General features: G+C 42.0%; 1 protein-coding gene across 1 annotated transcript in view; it reads right to left on the bottom strand.

Annotated features, from left to right (window-relative positions):
- Positions 1–25,725, bottom strand: part of PPP1R14C (protein phosphatase 1 regulatory inhibitor subunit 14C) — a 67,309-nt gene that overhangs the window by 4,168 nt on the left and 37,416 nt on the right. The window contains exons 2-3 of the mRNA XM_060240779.1: positions 3,289–3,372; positions 2,583–2,615 (exon numbers count right to left, since the gene is read on the bottom strand). Coding sequence (XP_060096762.1) covers positions 2,583–2,615; positions 3,289–3,372 — 117 coding nt within the window. The remainder of the gene's footprint in view (positions 1–2,582; positions 2,616–3,288; positions 3,373–25,725) is intronic.

Genomic DNA, 25,725 nt, shown 5'->3' with positions numbered 1-25,725 from the left:
GTCATTTTCCTTGCACTAGTGGAAAGTGGAAGATCCACTTGCAATGAAAACCAAGCAGCATGTTCTGCATGGACATGCTGTTTTGTATGGTTAGTGTACAGTGTTCCACAATTAGCATACCTATGCATCTATAGTGCAAGAATCTTATAGGCACAGTCCAGAGTGGCTATAGTCCCTTCCCATTATACAAGGCCTCAGGAGCGGCCTGAGGGTGCATGGTGCCCTAGGCAAACTCCTGCGGCCCCCTTCACAAGGCTGCCGACCACGCTTCCCCCCATGCCTTCCCCCCTCCTCCTCCCCCCCTTCCCTACCAGGACAATTTCAGTGCTGGGGAACCAGTGCTCGAGCGCCACACTCCCCGGTGATTCACCTAAAGCCGCCCCCCTGCCGATCACCTGATCGGCAGGTAAAGACTCACTCATGATCAGCACCGCTGGGCCGGCCGGCAGCAGTGGGAAGGAAAGAGCGCATGCTGCCACTCCCTCCTCCCACTTCCTTCCCATCCAGGAAGTGAGAGGAGGAGGTGGCGCGTGCCCTTTCCTTCCCGCTGCAGCCAGTCCGGCAGTACTGACTTTGAGCAAGTCGTTACCCACCAATCAGGTAATCGGCGGGGGGGGGGGCACTTAAGATGGTCCGCTGGGGAGTGCAGCGCTCCAGCGCCAGTTCCCTGGCACTGAAATTGAGCTGGTAGGGAAGGGAGGGAGGAGGGGGAGGAGGCAAACTAGGTGTTTACCTAGGGAGCCCAATTCGGCGCATCCTACCTCCCGACACCCTAGACAACTGCCTAGTTTGCCTAGTGGCAGGGCCGGCCTTATTCATTGAACTCTCATCTCATGGAATTTTGCTCCAACTGCTTACCTTCTTTGCATACATCAACTGATTAACCAAACAGAAGGCCTCTAGGATGTACTTCCAAGTCAGCAAGTGTTGCCTGAGTGCATTAGGAAGCCAGACATTCTATTTACTCTCCAAGTGCTCACTGGCTTGCAAAGTATGCCTCTTCCCTAATTTGGCAGCACATGCTAGGGAAGTATTTTTAACTGTTGGCATACAATCAGTCAAGCTTACTTTCAAGATTATGTGGGTATATCAGAAACTTTGTTTCATTCCTTGCAACCCATAAACATGTACATTTCATGAGCCATAGGCAAAGCAGCTTTTTAAAGGAGTGCTTTCGGAGGGGCCTGCCAACAATCCCATGTCCTGAAGTCTGCATGATTGGACCCAATAGAGCTAAAAGATTGCTACACAACAACCTGGCTCATTTAATATTTTTAAACAGAAGTCATAGCAACCATTACATTCTTGCTGCAAGAGCCAAATTACCTAAAAATAGTTCTCAATATGCAGATCTACACTACAGCCACTGGCTTCTTGTATCTTACAAATTGCCAGTACAATATCTCCTGTTCCCACAGCAGCTTCTGAGAGCTCTGTTCATGTGGGCAAAATGTCATGAGCAATACTGGAATTGCAGTGAGAGAGAGAAACTGAGGAATGTCATCCCTACTTGTCACTCTCCCAGGGGAGTTTCCACAGCAGAGAAGTGGGGGTGCCATTGCCCAGATCTCCTCCTCCACTACAGTCTCCATTGCCCTGTGGGATTTTGAGCACATGCTCATACAACTCCTACCGTCAACTATTTGGGAGACTCAAGGACCTGATGGGGACAAAAGAGGCAACCAACAGTCAGTCATAACAAGGATTCAACAACTGTGAGAAGGCAAGTTTGAAAGACCACCCAAGCACAAAATTAGACAGCTATCAACTTAATTACCAACTCTAGCAGGATAAATTGCTCAGTAACCTAAAAGCTTCTCTCCCTTTAAAAAAAAAAGAAAAATGGAAACCTGTTTCCAGAAGTCTGATTATTGGATTAAGTGAACTCCTTTACCCATTTGTAGCAGTTATGTAAAGAAGGCTTTGAGTCAGAACAATGGTGCAGATTCTCCCAGAAAATCGATGTCCTGCTAAACTGTATTTCTATTCATGTTACAGAATAAAAATACATTTAAGTTATACAAGAAACAATCCTTTATCCCTTCCCACCTTAAACATTTTTAAATGAACACTGATACATTGTACAACATACAAAACGACATCAGCCACAGCAGAATAATACACATATAATAACCAAGAAATAGCAGGACCTCCTTTTTTCTAACTAGCATATTTAATTTCATATGAACATATGAAGCTGCCTTATACTGAATCAGACCCTTGGTCCATCAAAGTCAGTATTGTCTACTCAGACTGGCAGCAGCTCTCCAGGGTCTCAAGCTGAGGTTTTTCACACCTATTTGCCTGGACCCTTTTGAGCTGGAGATGCTGGGGATTGAACCTGGGACCTTCTGCTTACCAAGCAGATGCTCTACCACTGAACCATTGTCCCTCCCCTTCAGCATATGGTAAATAATTGGTGGTTAAAATACATATGACATATCTGGTCACCTAATTTTTTAAATTCTTTCAGGGCAGTCTGGTAAGAAAGTTTGTTTTGCGCACACACACACACACAAATTCCCTGCCACAGTGTGGTATCATCAAACTTCTAATGTTTAAAACAGGAAAAGGTGTTTTACCTCTGTGGGTTTGTAGCAATCTACAAGCGCTTCCTGGAAATCAAACAATAAAAGCATCAGTTGGGGGGAAGGGAGAGGAGGAAAGACAACTGTTTTATCTAATAAGTTTACACCTAGGGTTGCTCTTGCACCAGCTAGCAAATAAGCATCTTTTGAATTCTGTGTTACTGTTTTACAACATGGAACTTTCAAAGACACAGGTACAATAAGCACCAGAACCAAAAAAAGCAATCAATATCTAAATCTACAGTTCCTCATATTTTAGAGGTAACTCAATGGTCTACCTTCTCCAAAGCGTTAGAGGAAGTCAAGATGCTACTTCATCTGTCAGGGAAGTAGGAGGTATTAAGTGGACACAGGCAAATAGATACTTAGCACAGATAAATTCTTGGCCAGCTCCAAGAATTTTGGAAATTGCAATGTTTGAGTTACTAACATAGATGCAAGTCTTATATCAGCCTGCTGCACTGTTATTTGCTTCAGATTTAGAAGAAATAACCAACTACTGACTTCCCTCTAAAAAAACTCTGGACTTGCATGACAAAAGTTGTGCATGCATGTACTCAAAGTCTAGAATGTTTTATATTTTTAAAAAAGCATTCTGTGTGTACGTGGCTTGTAAGCCACCACCCAGAGCTGTTAGAAATAAGTTACCAAGAGTTTTTAATGCTTTCCCAAATTTGAATTTAGTCAAATTCAAACTAACTTGCAATTTGAGCGCTCTCTCTTCTTCATCAGCAGCATCAAGAAGATCATCAATATCAATCTCTACATCTGGCATTTCCTCTTCCTGCAAAAGAAGCAAGTTGAAATATTAGTTCATTGCATTTTAGCCAGGATCAAAAGCAGAATAATGGGTCAATTTCTCTTGCATTCACACACACCCTCCCTCTGGCTTAGACTGCAGTTCTGATTTAGTCAGCTGATATTTCTGTGCGGCTGAGAAACCAAAATGTGTCTCTCCCACCACAAGATTCAAATACCACACAAGAATTATATGTGCTCTTTCACCTCCATAAAGCCTCTATTTTCCCCAGCTTCTCCATGTGAACCAACACTGAAGAAGTAACTTAGTTATCTGGACCACTTTACAGATGTAAACTTCTCTTCTTGTAAACCCCTCTAAGAAATGAAAACCAATACTACCTGGCTACCATGGCCTGGATAAAGGAGGAGGAGGAGGAGATTGGATTTATACCCTGCCTTTCACTCGGTGTCTCAGAGCAACTTACAACCTCTTTTCCCTTCCCCTCTGCAAAACAGACACCCTGTGAGGTAGGTGGGGCTGAGAGAACTCTCTTGAAACTGCTCTTCAGAGGAACAGCTCTGAGACAGTTATGACTGACCCAAGGTCACTCCAGCAGGTGCATGTGGACGACTGGGGAATCAAACCTGGTTCTTACAGGTAAGAGACCACACACTTAACCACTACACCAAGCAGCAGAAATTGATTTACAAATATAATTTTATCTATCTGATTATTCCTTATGAAACACTGATAAATAAAGTTTTAGCCACATTGCTTCAGACCCTGCGTGGAAGGGTCTGAAGCCTAGTAAGAGATCATAACAGCTAATTTTGTCATTAGTGTCACATGAAAGCCAGTAAGTAAATCTCTGAGGTACAAATTAAGGGACTAGCAACATTCATTGGAATATGAACATTCATTACTTGCATAGCACTGCTTATGCTATATGAGGCTTCACAGAATACACAGCAACACACAGCTGTCATTACTATGAGGGGTTTATGCACATTTTGACACTGGAGGAGACTGAGGGAGAGGCAATACTGACAAAGCAGTGACTATATATGCGGGCTAGCTGAGCACCATCAAAGGATCAAGCCACTGGCGTAGAAGTGATCTTCTGAAATCTATAGGACAAAACAGACACAACTTCTTCAGTCTTCTCCCGTCTACCTTTATGAGTTACACACCCATGTTCAGCCTGAGGGCACTTCTGGAATGTCAAAAAAACATTGAGAGGTCACAACCGGGGGGGGGGGGGGGAGAGCTTCCAAACCAGAGGATCCCTGCCCCCAATTGGGGACTGACAACCCTATTCTATAAATTATTTTCAAATATCTAAAAATAAATATATGCAATTGCCACTTATATGCTATGTGTCCAAATAAAATTCTAAAGTCCTCAATCCATTGATTTACCAGAGGTTGGTGTTTATCTTTCCAGTGGTGTAATATGAGTCTTTTAGCAATAGTAAGGGAAGAGAAGGTCCATTTCAACTGACTGTTAGCCTCCAAGAGATGGACAGATACTTTAAAAGTATACACAAATCTTTATAAACCAATGAACACTTGAATAATACAAAATTCATATGAGTAATAACTTGTTCCCAAAAAGACTGAATAACTGGACATGCCCAAAATGTATGTGTAAGGGACACATCCTGTAAATTACAATGCCAACAATTAGACACTTTACTCAGTCCTTTGCTAAAAAGTTTCTGTGGTGTCTAGTATATTCTAAATATATATTTTATTGAATAAGTCTTTTCTGTCTTGATTCAATTAGAATTTCCAGGAATAAAGGGACCCTTAATACAGCAGGTATATATTTAGATACCAATAAATGTTGCAGTGGTTAAATATTGCCATTCAACAGGTGACAAATCATATCAAGATATTAGCTGAGAAAATTACAAAGAACTTATCCTCAAAAACTCTCAACTGATCCAATGTAAAAATATCCTTATCAGTCCACACCTTGTACAGAAAAGATTCCTTCCCAATTTTTAGATCTGGATTGGCCCATAATGTTGATTTAGAATATGAAAATGGCTCAATGATATTGTCATGACATTATACACCATTGTTTTCTAGCTGTAGAAATTAAAGGAGAATTGGAATTCACTCTAGCATTAAGTAGACCCTAATGCATTCCACTTAGAGAGGGGCACCAGAAAAGAGGCTTCCAAAAGGGCCTAAGATAGACAGTCCACTGCAAGGAACAATCTCAATAATTAGTATGTTAGCAAGTATGTCTGATGATATAAAATAAGAAGAAGAATGAAGAAAGAAGAAGAAAATGATATTGGATTTATATGCCGCCCTCCACTCAGAGTGGCTCACAATCTCCTTTATCTTCCCTCCCCCACAACAGACACCCTGTGAGGTGGGTGGGGTTGAGAGGACTCTCACAGCAGCTGCCCTTTCAAGGACCTCTGCCAGAGCTATGGCTGACCCAAGCCCATTCCAGCAGGTGCAAGTGGAGGAGTGGGGAATCAAACCCTGTTCTCCCAGATAAGAGTCCACACACTTAACCACTACACCAAACTGAATAAGATCAGAAAAATCGAATCTTCCTTCACTGAATGGAAGTTTCATCCTCTTTTTATTTTATATCATCCATTCTATTTTATATCATCCAAGATGTTCAGTTTTAAGGGAAGTTGCTTATCAGATGGTCATTTGTCAATCCCCTTCTTAGCAACACAACAATGTCCCTGGGCACTTAGCTGTTAATATGACCAGGGGTGGCCCTAGGGTATCGGCACCCTAGGCATCCCACCATCCACTGCAACCCCTGCCCCTGCAGACAAAACCAGAGGGCGGGGAGGGCATGCATGGCAAGGCACAGAGAGGCTGCATGCCCCTGTTCTGCTTCAAGAAGCAGAAGTGGAGCAATGGCAACCAGGCAGCATGCAGCCTCTCTGTGCTTTGTTGCATTGACGCACACACTCTCCCCACCCACCAGCTTTGCCAGCAGGGGTGGGCGCTGTAGAGAAGGCCGAGCAACATGCAGCCTCTTCTGGGCTCCCAGGGGCCTCTCCTCTCAGGTGATATCAATTGCCCTGAAGGCAGGGGTGGGAGGAAGGGCCCAATATGACACCCTCACCTGGCCTGCACCCTAGGCAGCTGCCTAGTGAATGGGCTGTCTCTGAATATGATCTCCTGCAAACAGGAGAATTATAGCAGAAATATAGTAGGTTCTCAGTGTTCACAACTGAATATTAACTCTAGAACAGTAACTACATGCCTGTTGCAGCAAACCTGACATTCTCAAAACCTGAAAAAATAATTTATTGTATATAACTTTCAATATAAGATTACTTCAACAGATAAATGAAGTTGCCTTATACCAAATCAGACCATTGGTCAATCAATACCAGCAACTCTGGTCTACTGCCTGGACCTTTTAACAGGAGATGCCAGGGACTGAACCTAGAACCTTCTGCATGCTGAGAAGATGTTTTACCACTGAGCCACAGCCCCTCTCATTAATACATAACCTGAACAATGAACATGTACTCGGTTTTTGTTGCTGTTGTTTCAGTTCAGGGTGGAGTTGCTTTTACAAGATGAAGCTTTAAGAAAAAGTGAGTGCTCCAAAATCAATTAGGGCTATCATACACAAACAAGATTTAATCTCAGAGTTCAGCAAGTGCTCAGATACAGTTCGGGTACATCCAAATATCGCAGGCTGCAGCTTTATTATGACACATTAGACACTTACTGCCTATAATGAGATAACCAACTTACGTCACAATTAAAAGCCTGATGAAATGTCAAGCCTGCAAACACAACCCAGTTGAAGAATTCCTTTTCCACATCTGTCAGGTCAAGTTCAACATGGGCTATTGGCCCACTGATATTTCAGGCTGGTTTTACATAAATGTTCTTGAGCAGTCCCTATGGCTATACCAGCAAATGCTATTTAACCAGAAGTGCTCTCAAACAGGACAAGCTGCACATTACGAGCTTCATGTTACACATTTGTCCAAATTAACATGAGCTCCAAGTATAGTCAGGCCTGCCCAGATGTTGAAAAGGCAGTGTGATTCAGCAGACCTTCCCTCTACCCTCAGCAGATGCAGATGCTACTCCTTATTTCTGAGTGCAGACCCGTAAATCAGCCATTAAGGTTATTTATTTACGCAGAGAAAGGGGAGTCTCTTGGATACAGTCTGCCAAGCAAACTCCATTGCAGGGGGATTTCATATAAACTTAGTGGGTACAAATACAAGTTGTGCTGGTGGGTCTGTGTCCTGGAGCTGCAAAGCAAATTTATGTACTGTACACAATGTTACTCTTGAACTAGCTTACCTTGACACGGATTCAGCCAATAGCTGTAACTTGTACACCTGCTCTGTAGTTATTCCAAACACCTGTCAACATTTTTAAATGGTCACCCAAAATGACAATGGGTGTAGCATGCTGACAAACCCTTGTAATAGCACATTTCCCAAATTTTGAGGGATTTTTTTTGTTTTTTAGCATTTGCAAACAACTATCTACATGTGTCTGGCTGAGAAAGATCACTTACCTCCATACTTCTATTATCTAAGGAAAAGTGAGTATCTTCCTTCACAAAGACTAATTAACTTTCTTTAGACTGCTAATTGACTTTCCTTAGACTGCTTTGAGGTAAGAAGCCATTTTAGATACTAATTTACAGAACATTAATGACCTGTTTAGTGGTATAGCTTTTGAACATATGATGAATACAAGTCTCATTTAATGACCTTAAACATGAATGAAATTTAGTACACACAGTGGTAGCTGTGACATAGATTACTTCGATATCTAGGTGCAAAACAGCATTTGGAAGTTATGCAAGGCCATCCTGTCTTGGCAAAGCTTTAGGTGAATTCTCTGAGCCTGCTGTTTCTGTTTTAATTTCTAATCACACATTGCTGAGTAATGTTCTTGTGAGTATTTTTATGGACCATGGTGATCTGGATGGGATGCAGATTTGTTTTTAGTCTAGGTTAAAATTTTATTTGATGCATCTTGTCATTTGCTTTGAGCTATAATAGAGGCAGGATACATATTTATAAAGGAATAATGGCTTGGATACCACCAGAATTTACTGAAGGCAGTGGGAGGTTTCCCCACAGACCAATGTCATTTATTTCTGCCTTCTATGCATAAAATCAGAGCTTTCATTTTGTACAAACTTTCACACACACACAAAAGACAGCCTGCCTTTTAGCCATCTTAATCCATAACACACAAACAGAATGGATTAGCCAAAGGCGTATAGGGGTCTATGCCTATCATCTGAAGAGAAGGAATACAGAGAAATGTGGCTGCTGGGTTTCTGCTGTCTCCTCTGCACACAGAAGGCTCCTGCCTTGTCCCACCTGCTAAGGTAGTACTTAAGCATCCAGAGTAAAGAAGAGAAATTAATAACTGTAGAACTCAGCAGTGACTAGTAATATATGGGACAGGCTCTGGAATACTATATTCACGACAGTTATAAAGCACCATTCAGGTGCCTGGCACAGTTTCAGAAATTGACAGAACTTCCAGCATCATTTTTTAAAATGTGGTGACTTCACTCATGATAAAGGATGTATAACTTGAAATTTATGCACAGTCTTTCTCCATTTTTTTCTTTTGTGTAACAGGCAACTGGTGGGAGAAAAGTCTCAGTTTTTACATGAATGCAGCAGAATTTTTAGAGTTTTTCCAGCACCATGTTAGATTTAAAAACCTTTAAGCCTATACTAATTTAACGGATGTTAACATCTTTTAAATAAACTACTTACATTCAGGAAATGAAAGCATGATCAAAAGAACTTAAGAGAGGTTCTTTGATCAGAAAGAATTATGCAACATCTATAAGAAATTTCCATGTACACCCCTCAGGAATTTTCTTTAAACCTGCCCGAAGAACCAGGTTTTCTATATTAGATCCATTTTCACAGACCCTGGATTTTTTAGACAAACACTTAGCATCACAAGCACAAAGAGTGAAGTGAGGTGAAGTTTTTTATTATTACAGTCCAAACATACAATCAGTTTTACAATAAACATTTATATAATAAAATACAATCTAATAAAAAATTAAAACTGGTTACAATACAATTCTGTAGTCTAAGTATTAATTCACAGAATTTGGCTACTTGGTACACAGTCCTAGGGTTCTCATCACATAAAAGATAATCAAGCTTAGCCTTTTCAGTAAAACCAAGAATCTTATCCAATAATGGAGTAATAATCTCATGAGCCACCTTATAATATGGGCAGCTAAAAAATATGCTCTGTGGACTCTTTTAATGAATATGTGCACACCCTTTCAGAATAGGGGATTTTCTTATACCTACCTTCCAATACTGTGGAAGGAATGGTAGAACTCCTTGCCAAAGTGTATGCTCTTCTGAAACTATTTACCCCCAGTGAAGTCAGGTAGACTGCAGGCTTGACAATATTTTTAAACATTCAAAAACTTTTTGTAAGCTGGAGAGATGCCCTTCCCCAAACCTAACTGGTCTAAGTTGTATTCGTGCAATAACAACTTATTTTCACTGGCAGGACCTTTGGGATGTTTCCAGTGGGGCATAAAAGCAACAGGAATTAAGTAGCATTGGACAACTTTGGAGGCCAAAGTGAAGCTGCAACTCATCAGCTACAATTCCAATAGCATGCAACAAGACTAAGCCAGTGTCATCAAAGAAAAGAAAGAGTGCCTTTACATCCTCATAATGCAATAAACTCATTTGTGTGCAATGCAGAGGGAACACCAACAAGGGGAACAATTTATACTTCTGCAAAATACGCCTTGTTTCCTTTTGTCACTGCAGCAGAAGTGTGAAAACGTGCACTTTAAGGCACAGGTGTATTTGTACACTAAAGAAAAGCGAAGGACAAAGCAAGAAGGAAAGAACATGAAAAGCTGCAGCCAAGGAGTGCAAACATAACCCCCACCTTAGCTGGGGCAAAGGAATCAGTGCAGCTCTGGGCAACCTCTATAGCAGCCTCTCCTCTCTTAACTTTGTGGCTAGTCCTACAGGGGAAGATTAAGGAGTGTCATTCCTTTCTTCAAAGGGAGCAGGTTACAGAGATTTTTCTTTCTTGTTTCAGTTACAGCATCCCTCAGGCAAAATAAGGCTTCTTACTCTAACTTGGTCACATACAGGAACAACTTCTCTTCAGTCAAAGGCTATAAAAGAGAAATGGCACAAGAACATATACTGTCTCTCCCCATCATTCCAATAGGTTTCCCTATAAACTGACTGCAGGGTACCAAGACACAAAACATAAGCTCATTACTCAAGCCTTAACGCATTTTCAAACAAGGCTAAAGTAATCTTTGAAAACACCTGGCTATATACAAACATTCCAGCCAATGTAAGGTTCAACATTCATATTACTCATCAGTTAAAGAAAGAACCACCTTAAAACTCCTATTGTGAAAATAGCTTTGTCCTCCAGTTGCAGAGAATTAGAAAGAAAAGCCTTTTGCAATGGAGTTTTAATCCAAGCCTGTCTTCTTTCAAGATTTTTTTCTCTTGCACATTCTGTATTGCTTTGCATTGAACAAATCTACTTGAAAAATAAAGCATTATTATCATTTAAAGTCAGAAATGCACTACCCACATAGTCAAGGACAGTTTAGAGTGCTTTAGTTACCCTTTGATAGCTGATCCAACCTTTCCTATATAGCATTGTTGTTTAAAGCTGCAAAAAGTGTTGAAAGCAGGTGAGAATAGTACTGCTATAATAGATAATCATGTTAGAGCAGGTTCTGACTGCTGAAGATTCCAAAGGCAACCTCAAGGCAGCTGAAAGAGACAGGCATGCTTTGATTTCATGGTGAGAACCAATTTCCATGCCATAAAGCACTCCTGTCCCACCTAGGGGCTGCTGACATATGCTTCATGCTTGGAACTCAATTCCCAGGTGTGTGGGCTGGATTCAGATAATAGCATACAGGGAGAGGGGGATTAAGTCTTGCCTCCCCCTATTTTAAATGGCCCTGTGGAACTGCCACATGTCTTACCAGGGAAGCTTACTGTGGTTATCAGTACATGTACATTTTCCTTTCAAGGTAAGCAGTGGGGCTCCTTGGAATTTTGTCAACCTGAAAAACTGGTGTGGGAAGGCAGAGGCTAAAGCTCTCCTGGCCCACGTGCCACAATCCCAATCTGAATTGCATTTGTACATCCCTGGAAATCAGGTTCTGAGCATGGAACCCCAGGCACACATTTATTCAACCACAGTCACCATATGGGGGGCCACAAGGACATTAACGAGTGAATTGTTCCTATAATATATCGGGTTCTTTGCATTGATGAGGCAAGATGGTAGTGAAACCTCAGCTCTTTATTGATTCCAGCATAGTAACAGGTTATGCTACAAGACTGGCAAATAGCCAATGGGGCCTGAAGTATATATAACACTGGGTTCCCACACAAACACAGTATTGGGTCATTCAAACCAGCCGGGTCCCTGTGATTGGTTCCGGGCAAAAGGTATTTGGATTCTGCTGCCCATTGTTTCCAGTTCCCCAAGTTCAGTCTGTATGGCTCCAATGAGCCAGGCCAGAAAACCCACAACAGTCCACAGGTAAGCTTTAGTTCCCATACAAAACATCCCTCCCTCCCTTAGTCCGCGAGCCCTAGCCAACATATTCCCTCAGGTACGCTGGTCTGCAGCGCTCCTGCATCAATCGCCTGAGCATTTGTGTGGCCAGAGGAGCGATCATGGCATCTGGTATGACTGGCGGCAGGGTTGGTGATGCTGGTGCCTCAGCCGGTGGGTTGTGTTCCCCCCGAGGCCTCAGAGGCTGGCGGCAGTTCTTGTTCTTCCTCTGTCTCTGGTGCCGCCGGGGCAGCAGTTGCCGAGGGTTCTGCTTCTTCCTGTTCAGGGGCGGTTGGAGCTGGTGCTGTTGGTGGGTTGTTCAAGCCCTTGTCCCTGCTCCTGCCTCCTGGGACCTCTCATGACCTCAACTGGTCAATGTTTCTCCTCATTGTGAACCCCTCCTCTGAAACCACTTCATATATGACCGTGCCTAGTACCCCAGTAACCCGTGCTGGTATCCAGGCAGCCTCCCCTCCAAGTTTTTAGCAAACAGCAAGTCCCCTGTGTCGAACCCTAGGGGAGCCCGGACCGCCTCTGGCATTTCTCGTAGGTCAGACACGCGGTCCAGTGCATGCGGTCTAGGAGTGTGGCTACCCTTCGACCCATTAGGAATTCGGCCAGGCTGTGGCTGGTGACGGTACTGGGAATGGAGTGTTGTGTGAGAAGACACTCCGCCAAGCGGGCTTCCCAGTCCCCCTGGATGATGAGGCGGAGTGATTCCTTTGTTGCCTGCACCCATCCGTTCCGCTTGGCTGTTCGTAGCGGGATGAAACGGGGCAGACCTAATGTGCTTTATTAAGAAAATAGAAGCTTCACTCTGTAGCTCCTGTAATTGAGCAAGCCTGGCAAAGCAGGCTGTGATGCAGAAGGAAGCAAGAGAGGGAGAAGAAAGTTGCTCTGGGGCCTGATAGCCCTCCGGGGGCCTGATTCGGCCCCCAGGCCACATGTTTGACTCCCCTGGCTTAGACTATATACAAGGAGTACACTTCTTTCACTCCTTAGTAAGGCATGGTTACTAAATAGGCTACCTTGTTGTTACCTTGAATACACCTATGTAAGGAAAGAACTATTCTCGCTTCAAGATATGCTTTCAAGTAGATTTCACCAGTTGCCTAGAATACAATTCAGGACATAGTTACATAAAAGGGATAACCAGAACTTTGAATTAAGTCAACTAGCAGTGACATTCCCTTCCATTATTGTAGGCAGGTTACAAGAAGCTAATGGTTCTGGATTAGCAAGCTACGTTCTTTAACAGAACTGAACCCAGTGATTCTCTGAAAATTCAACTACTCTTCATAGGAAACCTTTCTAAAGGCACACAATCAAATACTTGTCATCTGGACCAAGAGGTCTCAGGTTGATTTGCTTGCAGCACTGCAAATGAGGATGTGATGTCCTGCATCATGCAGTAATGTCCACTGCAGGTTTCCTGTTCCAGCATCAGTTCAGCAAGGCAGGGGGAATTGCAGCTCTTGCGAACTCCCCGAATTGAGCAGATTGAGGGGGTCTGGGAAGCCCAGATACCCGAGGGGACTCCTGGAGGGGGAGCCCTGACAGCATGCGAAACGACATTCCCAGGGATTTCGTCAGCAGGTGAAGCCTGGTTCTTTGTCTATCTTGAAGCCTCATTGCGACAACCGCCATTTTGTATGGCACAAGCTGTGTCTACCAGTAACAAAATACTTTCTTCTAATCATCTTTCTACTTCAACTAACGAACTATACCCTGCAAGTAAGTTCACTTTGGAATGTAACCTATCAACTAAAGTCCTATTATAAAACCAAATCTGACTGTTCAAAAGGAGGGGGAGGAGGCTAAAAGACACCCCCACCCCAAGAAAGGCTTCTAAAATTAAAAGAACAAGCTTATAATAATTGTCTTTATTTCAAGTAAAAGGAATTGAACTGAGTATATAGCTGTGGATAGATCTGGTTTAAAATTAAATAAGTGACAATTGGACTACCAACATACTATACAAAGCTTGATCAAAGGTGGAATGTGACTTTATATGAGAAAAACTGGATTTCTGGATTTTCAGCCTGGCACTCTGAACTTATTCTCTGATTTCTACTATCATACTGATTATAACAGCAGGGAAGAGATGATCAATTCAAAAGATTTTATGGCTACTATACTCTCCATAAGGCAGGGACTTGGTGTTTTAGCAGAATTGGTAAAGGAACAGATGGGAAAATTCCTGGAGAATTGTAAAGAAATGGAAAATATACAAGAACAGAGGTATCAAGGAGCACAAAATCTGCCTGAGAAGCGGGCAAAAGTGAAACGACAACTGCCTGAGATTGCCTTGCCTGATTTTAAAATGAATGCAGTTTATGCACTTATGCAGGAGAAATGAAACCTACAGTTCACTGAGACCCCCTCCGATCCCTCCCCCCTCCGATCCCAGCGCTTGCTTTAAACATCACAGCTGAAGGCAGGCACACAGGCAAGTAGGAAGCACCCGCCCCCTCCGCAAACGCAGCGCTTTGCGAGCGCCGGCTGTGGAGAGGGCAGCGTGCTTTCTCCTTGCCTGTGTGCCTGCCTTCAGCTGTGATGTTTAAAGCAAGCGCTGGGATCGCTCCCTCCCCCCTCCGATCCCAGCGCTTGCTTTAAACATCACAGCTGAAGCCAGGCACACAGGCAAGGAGGAAGCACGCTGCCCCCTCCGCAGCCGGCGCTTGCGAAGCGCTGGGGCCACGTGGAGCGATCCCAGCGCTTGCCTGAAGAAGATGGAGCCAGGCAGGCAGGTGTGGGGGAAGTGCCGGATAGGAGGAAGAGGCAGCAGATCTCCCCCCCCGCCCCCCGAAGGTACGTACCTTCGGACCATAAGACGCACACACTTCCCCCCACACACTTTTTTTTGGGGGGGGGGGTCTTATGGTCCAAAAAATACGGTAGATAGAGATGCAGCTGCTGTTGCTACATATTGAAACCTCTTGGTTAATAAGCTAGTACTGAAGACCAGAATTTGAACCTTTCTTTCTCTTCTTTTTTTTCTTCCTTCTGTTGCTATATGTAGATTAAAGATACATAGATTTGGTTTTGTATGATCACAGAAATGATAGATAAGAATCTGGAATCTGCCACTAAATAGTTGGTAAAACAGGAGGATTTTACAGTAATATCAAAAGATCATAAAATATTTGTAGACTTTAAAGGTAATATCTATGTATTAATTTGGAGTACTTGCAGGTATAATGAATTATATTTTTTCTTTTGTTTTTCTTGATGTAGTAATAACTGTAATCTATCCTTTTATTTTCTGTATCCTATCCTTGATCCTTCCCCTAATTCCCTAATTTTCCCTTTTAAATTTAATAAAACTTGTTATCCTTGTTATAATGCCCACTGCAAAAAGGTGGCAGCTTTACACAGTCATGAGATTTGAGCCATGATATGCTACAGGCTTTCATTTCAAGATGACAGAGGAAAACCTCCAACGCTACTGCAATTGTGATGCATGAAGCAGTTCTGTCCTCAGTGAATAATTCAGCATAATTCATCAGCACTCCTTTGTACATCACAAAGATTCCCTTTCAGCACTTGAGGGGAAAAAAACCGAGTATACTGACTAGACTGAGTTCCACCTGGAAAATAGGTGCTACTACCTGAGGGGAGGTAAAGGAAAGTTAAATAAAACAAAGTACCCTCAAACTATTCAGCATCAAAAGCCCCTTCTATACCCTCATATAACATGGGATGACTTCTAGATCAGCACTCAGAGACTTGTGCAAGAAATGCACTCATCATACAGATAGTTCTATGTTTCCTGCTGTAGTACATTGAAATATGCAGTACAGTACATTGCAGTGCAGTACACTGAAATATGATCTAGCACAGTTTTGTCCTGCCTTTCCTCCAAGTAATTCAGAGCAGCAAACATGGCGCTGTCATTTTATCTTCATGAAAACCCTACAAAGTAGGCTTGGCTGAGAGAATGACTGGTCCAAGGTGAACCAATGAGCTTCACAGAAGAGTAGGGACTTGAACTCAGGCCTCCCTTATCCAAGTCCAACTGGGTCTCTAATACCCAATGCTTGGGACAAGGTCAATGTCCTTGCCTGGCTAGTGCTATCAAAGAAAGGAGACATGCCCCATTGCATTCCATACTCCTAATCTACATTGATACCATACCGCTATTCTCCAAGATGTGAGGGTTAGTGTCTCTTAATGGACTCTGGACAGAATCTGTCCTCTTAGATACCGAAGCCTATTCATACACAAATGAACACAGATGAACATATGAAATGGCTTTAATAATAAATCAGATCATAGGTCCATCTAATCCAGTGTCATCTATTCCAAACCCATAACAGCTGTTTATGCTATCTCCAAGAAACACTATGACTTAGCAGCTATACTTTGGGTGCTTTACAAGTGGCTAGCTTCAAGTCTTACAAGTCAAAACAAACAGCAAAATGTTAACCACTACTTACCTTCCCCAACTCGCCTATCTTGGACTCCTGGTCAAATTATTCCTGCTTCTGCTAAGAGACTGTACATCTTGTGGCCTGACTAGTGCTTCCTTGGATGGCTCTACAAGCACCCAGATTTCAAAATTCAGATGCCAACCAATTCTAATTCCTGGCTGTTTCACCCCATTTGACTTCCTTATTCTAAACTTATGACAGTTCTGTAGAATTAATCTTGCTGCTCCCTACAATTATAAATAGTATTTCACTTGGTCTGAGCTGACAGGATCAAAGCCGATACACCTAATTACAATTGTTGCTTCACACAACTTAAAACTTCATAGCCCAAGGCTGTTTGCTCACACACTGGGAACAAGAAGGCTGTTCTGGAAGGCCCACTGAATTTACAAATTTTAGAACAAATACATTTTAAAAGCTGAAAAGCCCCACAAATGAGGCTGTTTGGGGGTTTTTAGATTTAAATTCCTCTTGTTTGAAGGTCACAGATGCAGAAGGGAAGGACAGTAGTTTTTTTCTGTTTTAAGTAGGCTGCTTGCTACAGACATGGGGCTTCAGAATGACAACTAGCCTGGGTGGACAAGCTGCAAAAAAAAGAAAAGAAAAAGGAACTTGGAGAGGGGCATCCTGACCTCTGCCCTGAAGCTCTTATGGATTGCTACTTCAATTTTATTGAGAACAACAGGTTCTCTGGAGCATCACGAAGGTTGGAGGCACCAAGTTTCCCCCCTCAGAGCTGGATTCTATTACTTTCACACTATTGCCTCTCTCTTGCATAAAATGGACAAATTCAAGGACAGCTGGTAATGCTATTGGTACCCTCGTAAGTCAGGAGGTTGCAACAACAGCAAGAAGTCTAGTCAATTGGCTCGGATGCTCAACCCTTGAGAAGAGTGATGCTGGACTGAAATAGAATAAGAGTCTACTAGGGACACCTACCCCAAAACTAGCAAGTTCCTTTTTATTCACCAACACTATGCAATGCCCTTTAAACTTGAGAGCGTGTATTAGTCCTGATCACGGGGACACCCTCTCCCTCCCCCTGGGTTAATAACCCCTTTCTAACCTACTTGGAATAAAACCCATTCTAATACACCAGAGCAAGTTGTTTTGCTACATGCTGTTCTATCAATGTTTTGGCTCAGTGCAACTTTACCATGTGCTGAACTAGACAGAACAGATGGCCAATAAGCTTTACTAAACTGCCAAGGCCAACTACTTAAAAAACGTTTGCCAGATCTGAAATCCCAGAAGAAAGCAGTCCCCTACAAGTTTAGAATCTATACTATTAAGGCAGTAGCAGTGGCTTTTGTCTGAAGGCTGCCATGTTAAAGTTCAGCAGTATTCTTTGTTCCAACTTCTCACATTTGCAATACAAGAAATTACAAAGAAATTTCCTCCATCCAGTTCATGTTCAGAACACCAAGGACCCAACCAACATTCATATTGTCCATAAGACTGATAAACATTTACAATTTTATCTTGCCACAAGATTTACTATCAGAAGAAAAGCAACAAAAGCACAAATATGTTCAAGTTACATGAAGATTTCTTCACATGTAGGCCAGTCAGTCTGAACCTTTATTTGGCAGGACCTGTCCTTTCTCAGACGTATTCGTTTATTTTAAAAATCCAGAAACACACAAGACAACCGAAGTTCAGGTTTTAAACATAACATGATTTAAGCTAATAAAACAGTTCCCCAGAATTTTAATAAGCCATAATCACTCGCAGAAGTGAGCACTATGTTTATAACAATTAGTCAATTACTAGTGGGGCACATGCACCAGTTTGTCATTGTTTGTTTAAGGGAAAGATGGGCATGGGACAAAACTTTAGAGTGGGTCATTACTGAGGTTAAAAGTAGATTCCTAGATCTGAAGAAGTTGCTATAGAGCTCCTGCATTACCAGAGGTTATGTGCCCAGCACAATTCAGTCCTTGATGGTCTACGACCTTTACCAGTTAGTAGGTGCAGGCTGATGCCTAGATCGGAGAACAGGCACCAAATGAGGACTAGAACAATCAGAAGTCAGGAGCAGTGAAATGGCTTCAAGGTCCCCAGAGGTCAATTTCTACAAAACCTGATCAAAGCAAAAAGAAATACAGGACGAAGCCAAGATTGTAGCTGAAGCTGATGATAGAGGTTGGAAAGTGAAAGCACTGCAAAGTTCAGAAAAAAAGGAGAGAGATGAAAAGCTGCTCCTCAGAATTACCAAGAACTACTTTTTAACCTCAACTATCAGATGTTAGTAGGAAGAACCTTTTGCACAGTATAGGAAGCTCCATTTACATGCCCTGTGCCTTATGTGATACACTGCAAGATACAACTTCAGCCATTTCTGGCTGCTTCTAAATGTGAACAGAAGAATTTAACATTAGAAGCAGATCTTAACAAGAAACTGAATTAGCATCTGAACAGTCCAAAATAGGTTTAGAGAGCATGGCAGGAAAACATATGGGAACTCTCCTTCCTTTCCTATCTCCAGTTCAGATGCAAAAGGACTTTAGCCATAATTTAAGATTTATGTAACTACATTAATTTGGTTTAGGACTGTCATTCAACATTTTATTTTTGGGATTCTATTATGGAGGCCAAAGATAAAAAAAATGGACAGAATGAAAATGCCCTCAAAAAATGATGCTGATATATGACCACGGTGTATCTAAAAACACAAAACTTGATAGTGCATTACTATATTATAATTAATCCAAATGCCAAGGATAAGCAACGGAACCATATAAACAGCATAACCAAATGAGAAAACAGTTTGTTCTGTCTGGAATGGTAGACAAAGCAGCATTCAGAAACCTGGATAGTAAATCAGTGGACAAGAATAGTCACCGTTCCTGGGATGTAAATACAACAGTATATAAATTTTGTACGTGGAAACTATTTCCATATGAATATCACAGCCATTACACGTGAAAAATCACACATTGTTCTTATTGCCCTCTATAGTGCTTCAGGTTCCCCACCACTACCTGGGATGCAAAGCAAAGAATCACTGAGTGGACATATTTCACAAGGAAACACTATTACTAAAAACCAGAATTTTAACAGAAAATTGAAGCAGAAAATTTCTTCTCTGTTCAACTGCCTTCAGAAAACTTAATCCAAACAGGATTTGGTTTAGGCCAGTCAGCCCTAAAAACCCTCAGTGACAAGCAAAGGGCCTCCTAGTTATAGCATGGTCACTGGCTGCAACACTTGCACACGTGCATACACACTCAATATCAGCAGAAGAAGCAAGTTTTTTCTTTCCCTTTCCATTGCTGGGAAACAAGGACACATGATTTTTTAAAAATCCAAATTAAGTGTTGCAGTTTCCATTTAATGCAAACTAGATGAAGAAACCTTGAGCTGGGTTCCCTGTGCTCCCAAGGAGGGGAGGCTCAAGGATGCTTACATCCAATGTTCCCTCTAAACTGAGTTAGTATGAGCTAGCTCACAGTTTTTTAGCCTCTGGCTCAACCTTTTTGTCTTAGCTCAGGAAAAATGGCCCCAGAGCAAACTAGTTTATGCAGTAGCTCACAACGTTAATGCCAGTAGCTCACAAAGTAGAATTTTTGTTCACAAGACTCCACAGCTTAGAGGGAGTATCATTTACATCCCTTCAAGATTTGATAGCTCTTTTATAAGGCTTCTGAAAACATTTCCCAAGAGAACTAAGAGATAAGAGTAAACAGCACTTAATTCTAGCTACAGAACACACACTGGTATTTTCCCATGTTCAGGACTATGCTCATCATACCATATATTGGTATTACCAGTGTAATGGGTTACCATACACTGTATTCTCAAATCCAGGATGTTCAATTTGTGTATTATGCAAACCAAGCAATAAAACCAGCACAAACATTATGGATTAGTCTTTTTGTCTCAAAGTTGTACTAATGCTACTAATCTCACAAGTAACACATCACCAGCAGTTCCTGCAGAAAAAAAGTAAACCTCAGCTTTATGCAAAGGTTTTACAGCCCCATCAGAGACTGTGGTTTAAAGAATCTACACATATACAGGCTCCAGACTCCATGATACATTTATACAGAAACACTGAAATCCAAAGTGCAGCTGATAAATGTGCAGAGACATGAAGTTGATTCAGTGGACTGACTCCCTGCAGGAAACAGACAAGAAACATTTAGAACAGTAACTGTCGAAGTTGGAAATCTTCGCTTTTTGGCAATGTTCCTGTGCCCCTGGATTTAATCCTGGCATGGAGATGGGAACTTTCACCTACTAAGTTTCTCCATGCCAGGCAACCCTTTGGGCACAGGAATTCCACCAAATCAAATACAGATAACCTAGTGAGACTTTTGTGGAAGGTTTCCACTAGATATTGATTTTATTTATTGTATTTATATTCCGCCCTCCCTGCAAGCGGTCTCAGGGCGGATCACGGAGAATAATTTGGCCATTTGGCACACATATAAACAATAATAAATAATTAAAATACATTACACAAAAAATTAAAAATGGTTGTACCCTTTGTTGTGCACACAATCCAATCTGCTGTGCAGGCTGCTTGAGCCTTCAAATTCCACTGCTGATGGAAAGTAGAACTTTGCTCCTCAGATGTCCCAGATCTCTGTGGCAGGTGGATGGAACATCTATTAGACAATGCAGTAAGATTTGATATGTAAAAAATATAGGCTTTTAGCTGAGACAGCAGATGTCCACTCTTCTCAGGTCTCCCCTTCAGTGACCTCAGATCCAACTGACCACCTGGGACTCATTTCTTACATGCCCAGGGAAATACTGTTCACCACTTGGGGGTCAGGCAGCAATTCTTCTCCAGGCCAGTTTTGCCAGGGATCCTGGAGGGTTTTTTTCCTTTTTCTTTTGCCATCTTCTGGGCTTGGAGCAAGGTGTAGGGGGGAGATACTTGTGAATTTCCTGCATTATGCAGGGGGTTGGACTAGATGATTCTGGAGATCCCATATCTAACTCTATAATTCTATGACCCAATTGGCTGTCTGTTGAGGCATTGGTTATTTGTGAATGCTAATTTTCTGCTTTAAAATGTATTTTATTGTGAATTTTATGATGGAAGCTTGCGGAGAGAGCTGGATACAAATCAAATTAGACAGAGATACTCATAACACTTGATACTCTTCTGTTTCTTACAGTTGAAGGATTTTGACTTTGAATAGAAAAGGAGAGACACACCTCACCAATATGATCTATAGAACTATGCAAAACATATACTGATAAGAAATAGCAGAGTCTTTTAGATCTGGGACCTCATAAGCAGCCAAAGCAAGCAATAAGAGACCAGGGTCTTCTCAGATTGACATGAATTCATTTCTAGGGAATCAGAAGTAATAATGAATTTCAAGACCAGCAGGAGACCTTCTTTCCTTCCTTCCCAGAAATGAGGTCCTGCATATGGTTGAAGTATTCGCTAGCTCATAAAGCTGGGCAGGTGAGCTACTTTGCCCACTGGGTGGCTGCCCTCCCCCATAACTTCAAGTGAAATTGTAACTGATAATTTCCAACAGCTTTTTGAGGTACTCAGTTGTGGTGTGACTTCAGGTAGGAATAGGACCTGGCCAAGTCAAAGGACTTGCATGTTCTCTCCGACTTAGAACTCTTGAAACATGAAAGCATGAGTTGAGCCCATCTCATTTTCTGACGCTCCAGCAAGCAATTACTCCTATCAGAAAAGGGCTGATGGAGGCAAAGGGTAGAATTGCAGTTCTGATGCTAAAAATGGAAAGGAGATTCCTGGGGTATGAGGTCTGGCTAACCAGGCCTTATTAGGTTCCTCAGAAGTTGTTACAACCTTGGCACCATAGCCAAGCCATGGGTTATTAAAACTGTGCAGTATGAATGCCTATAAAAAAATATATTGGCACAAGAGATTATGGAGGCAGCAGGCACCATTGGCAAAGTAAACGAGAGAGATTGCATCTGCATTTCTTGGGGCCTCAGATGCTGTGCAGGCAAACCAGCTAGTCCGGACCAGAACCTGGCCTTCTTTCCTTTTGTCAGCAGGCTGCCTGCCTGTCTTTGACTGGGGCTCTCCCCAGATTGGTATCCGTCTGCAGAATTCCTGTGAGCAAGTTGTGGCAGCCCTATTTTTATTCAGAACAACCTGATGTCACTATCTGATATGTGCTAACAAATACAGTACAACTCAGAAAGTCTTTTCAATAAAGTCTTTTCAAAAACAAAAGAATAATTCCTTTTGGCATTCTGAACATGATGATCACTGATTTCTAGTCTTTGGCTACAAAACTCTGCAAGTGGTCAGATTTTTCCTAGTCTTAGCCAAAGCATAATGATCCCATTCTAGCCCAAGTAAAGCTTGTTTTGTCATCATTGGTCAAGTACACAATAATCATAATCGCAGGCTTCCACTAATGGTCTACAGCACTGGAACTTAGGACTGGATAGAGTATTATTCATTTCCCCTAATGTTTCTGGAGTTATAAAGGCATGGGAGCAAACTAGAAGTGAAACTGCAAAGCCATGATCAGCATGCATAGCTAACCATTCACCCCACTACCAGTCCTAAGTCAGCTTCTGCTTAGTCAGGTCCTGTGACTGCCAACTCCTAGAACAAGCAGCAGGCAGCAAGACAGAATAGCAACCATCAAGCCTGGGCATTCATGGATGCATGTGAGAAAGTGAGTGTGCATGGTGTATGAAGGAGCAAGGAAGATGGGGCAGAGTGTGTGTGTATAGTAAGAACATAGAAGAGGCAGTCATTTCTCTTCTGCTTTGACTTGCTTTGCTCAGCCTGAGTATTCATTAATTGTCCTTGAAATTAGAGATTCAGAAACCAAGCTGTCCATCTGAAAATGGGTAAACTCTTTATAGAAGGTCTTATTAATGCGTAATTGCTTACTCTACTGACTATGTGTCTCACCAGTTTGAATGATGCTCCTATAGTTCTTGTAAAAAAGCCAGAGTCAGGATTGCGCAAGAATGATCTGTGTTGGGCTAGAATCATTTTATTTATTTATTTACTTCAGATATACCATGCCTTTCTCGCCAGTGGGTTCCCAAAGTGGTTTACATCATTCTCCTTTCCTCCATTGAATCCTTATCCTATGAGGTAGCTTAGACTGATGAGTGACAGGCCCAAGGTGACCCAGTAAGCTTCCAAAGCACAGTGGGGATTCAAACCTGGGTCTCCCAGACCTTTACCAGATATTCTACTAATTGTATCACTCCCCCTTTCATGAATGGATGTACTTGCTTAGGGGCAGAAGACTTTTCACCTCATGTTTGTTGAGCAGAGAGTTATCAGTGGTCCCCATTCCCAATTAGATATGTAAAGTTTTGAGGAAGTTTTTGAATCCATGGGAGAAAACATGGAACTGGGAAGGATGGGGGGGGGGGGGTAGAATAGTATTGTGCAATAAATGTAGGTTTGTTATAAATCATTCATTTTACATCACGATATAAAATTATACTATTTGGTGTACTTACATAAGAATATTAAGTGTCTTAGGTTTTTGTAAGCAAAAATTACAAATATACCCAATTATTTTTATGGAGCTGTAGACTACTATATCCTATGCTACTTTAAAGCCCTATATGGCCTAGGACCTGTCTACCTTAGGGACCGTCTCTCCCCACACGTTCCCCAGAGAGTACTACGCTCGGGTTCACAAAACCTGCTGGTAGTCCCTGGGCCAAAGGAGGCCCGCCTAAAATCCACCAGGGATCGGGCCTTCTCAATAGCGGCACCTTATTGGTGGAACCAGCTGCCGGAGGAGGTGCGGGCCCTGCGGGACCTAGGGCAGTTCCGCAGGGTCTGTAAGACAGCCCTCTTCCGGCAGGCCTATAACACCTAACTGATAATGAGAACATCTCTGGATGGAACAAAATGCTTCTATAGACCGCTGGTTTTATCTTATCTTGTTTTATTAATTATGGTTTTAATTGTATTTGTAAATGTTTTAAATCGAATTGTATGAATTATTATGCTGTGAGCCGCCCTGAGACAGTTCGGTGAGAAGGGCGGGATATAAGTCCACTAAATAAATAAATACTTTAGAACACATATCTTAAGCTTTTGCTTTCTAAATATAGAAGTTAAAATGGAATCCCAAGTAGGTCTACTCAGAATTCAGCCCCATGATACTCAACAAGGCTTACTCTCGGGAAATTTTCTTTATGACTGCAGTCAAAACATATTATTGGGCAGAAATGTCACATGGTTACAACAGGAATAGATGCCAATTTGGATATTGATTTAAACTTTATAACATTGAACTCAATAGTGTATAATAATATAAAATACGGGTCCCCAGCATGGTACCCATATATGCCATGGTGCCCACCAAAACCTTTCCTGCCACCGGACAAATGTTTACAGAACGTGAGTGGAGCCAGAAAGGCTTTTGATTGGCCATTCAATATCTGACTGGCTATGCAGATTTTTAATATATATACATTGCTCTGGCAAAAGCGATTTTGTAGCTGGCTCTGCCTTCTGCACCAGCCATTTTTATGGGAACCATTTGTGGCTGCATCCACCAAAAGTGCCTGGACCATTAAAGGGTTGGGGATCCTTGTTACAGCATATAAAATGTGGACATACTAAGTCCTTGAAAATATGTTGTACATTAATATAGTATTCATAGAAGTTATTATTCAAGGCCGTAAAGAACTGTCTTGCACAACAATATTCCTACTACATACTCTGCGTAATAGCTTTCCTTAAAAAGCAATTCACTCATCTTCAAAGACAAAACATTTCACTGATGCTCCTCAGAAATTGTCACTTTTTCCATTGAAAAAAAAGCTGAAACAGTCCTCCCAGTGGGGGGAATCCTGAAACATCTCTCTTTTTTTTTGTCATTCACAGCCTCAATGAGCTCTTCCACCACTTTGCCAAGAAGTATACTTTTTAGGAGTTAGCAGCCTTAACAGAAGCACATTCTCCACTCTCTCATACACGCTCCCACTTTCAAAAGAATTCAACATTTACTGGACTACCTAGTCTAACCTACAACATACAGATGGCAAACTTTGCCTCTCTCCACTAGCAAAGTCCTACATCTGTATGTTGCAGTTTAAACTAGGCAAAATTCCATTCTTTACAAACAAGCCTTCTTGCCTAGATATTAATGAAACCCCTGCTGACCATCAAGAGGAGCTGATTAGGGTGCTTAATGGCAGCTGTTCTGAACTATCATAAGTGATCCTGCCTCTTTTATCATTGCCTACTTTAGCTAGCTAACCCACTGCAACCAAATTACTGTTCAAGTTCAGCTAAGGTCCTACTCAGTGGAATGCAAGTGTGGGTGACCCACCCTTGACGCAGCTCTGTTCGCAAGGAACAGTTTTATGTGTAAGGTTCCCTTTCCCACCCAGTCCCAACTTTTTGCCACTTCATTTTAAGTGTTAGTTCCTTGAATTGT

This window comes from Heteronotia binoei, chromosome 1, assembly GCF_032191835.1.
Source record: "Heteronotia binoei isolate CCM8104 ecotype False Entrance Well chromosome 1, APGP_CSIRO_Hbin_v1, whole genome shotgun sequence".
Taxonomy (NCBI): Eukaryota; Metazoa; Chordata; class Lepidosauria; order Squamata; family Gekkonidae; genus Heteronotia; species Heteronotia binoei.
This window is presented reverse-complemented; position numbering and strand designations above follow the sequence as displayed.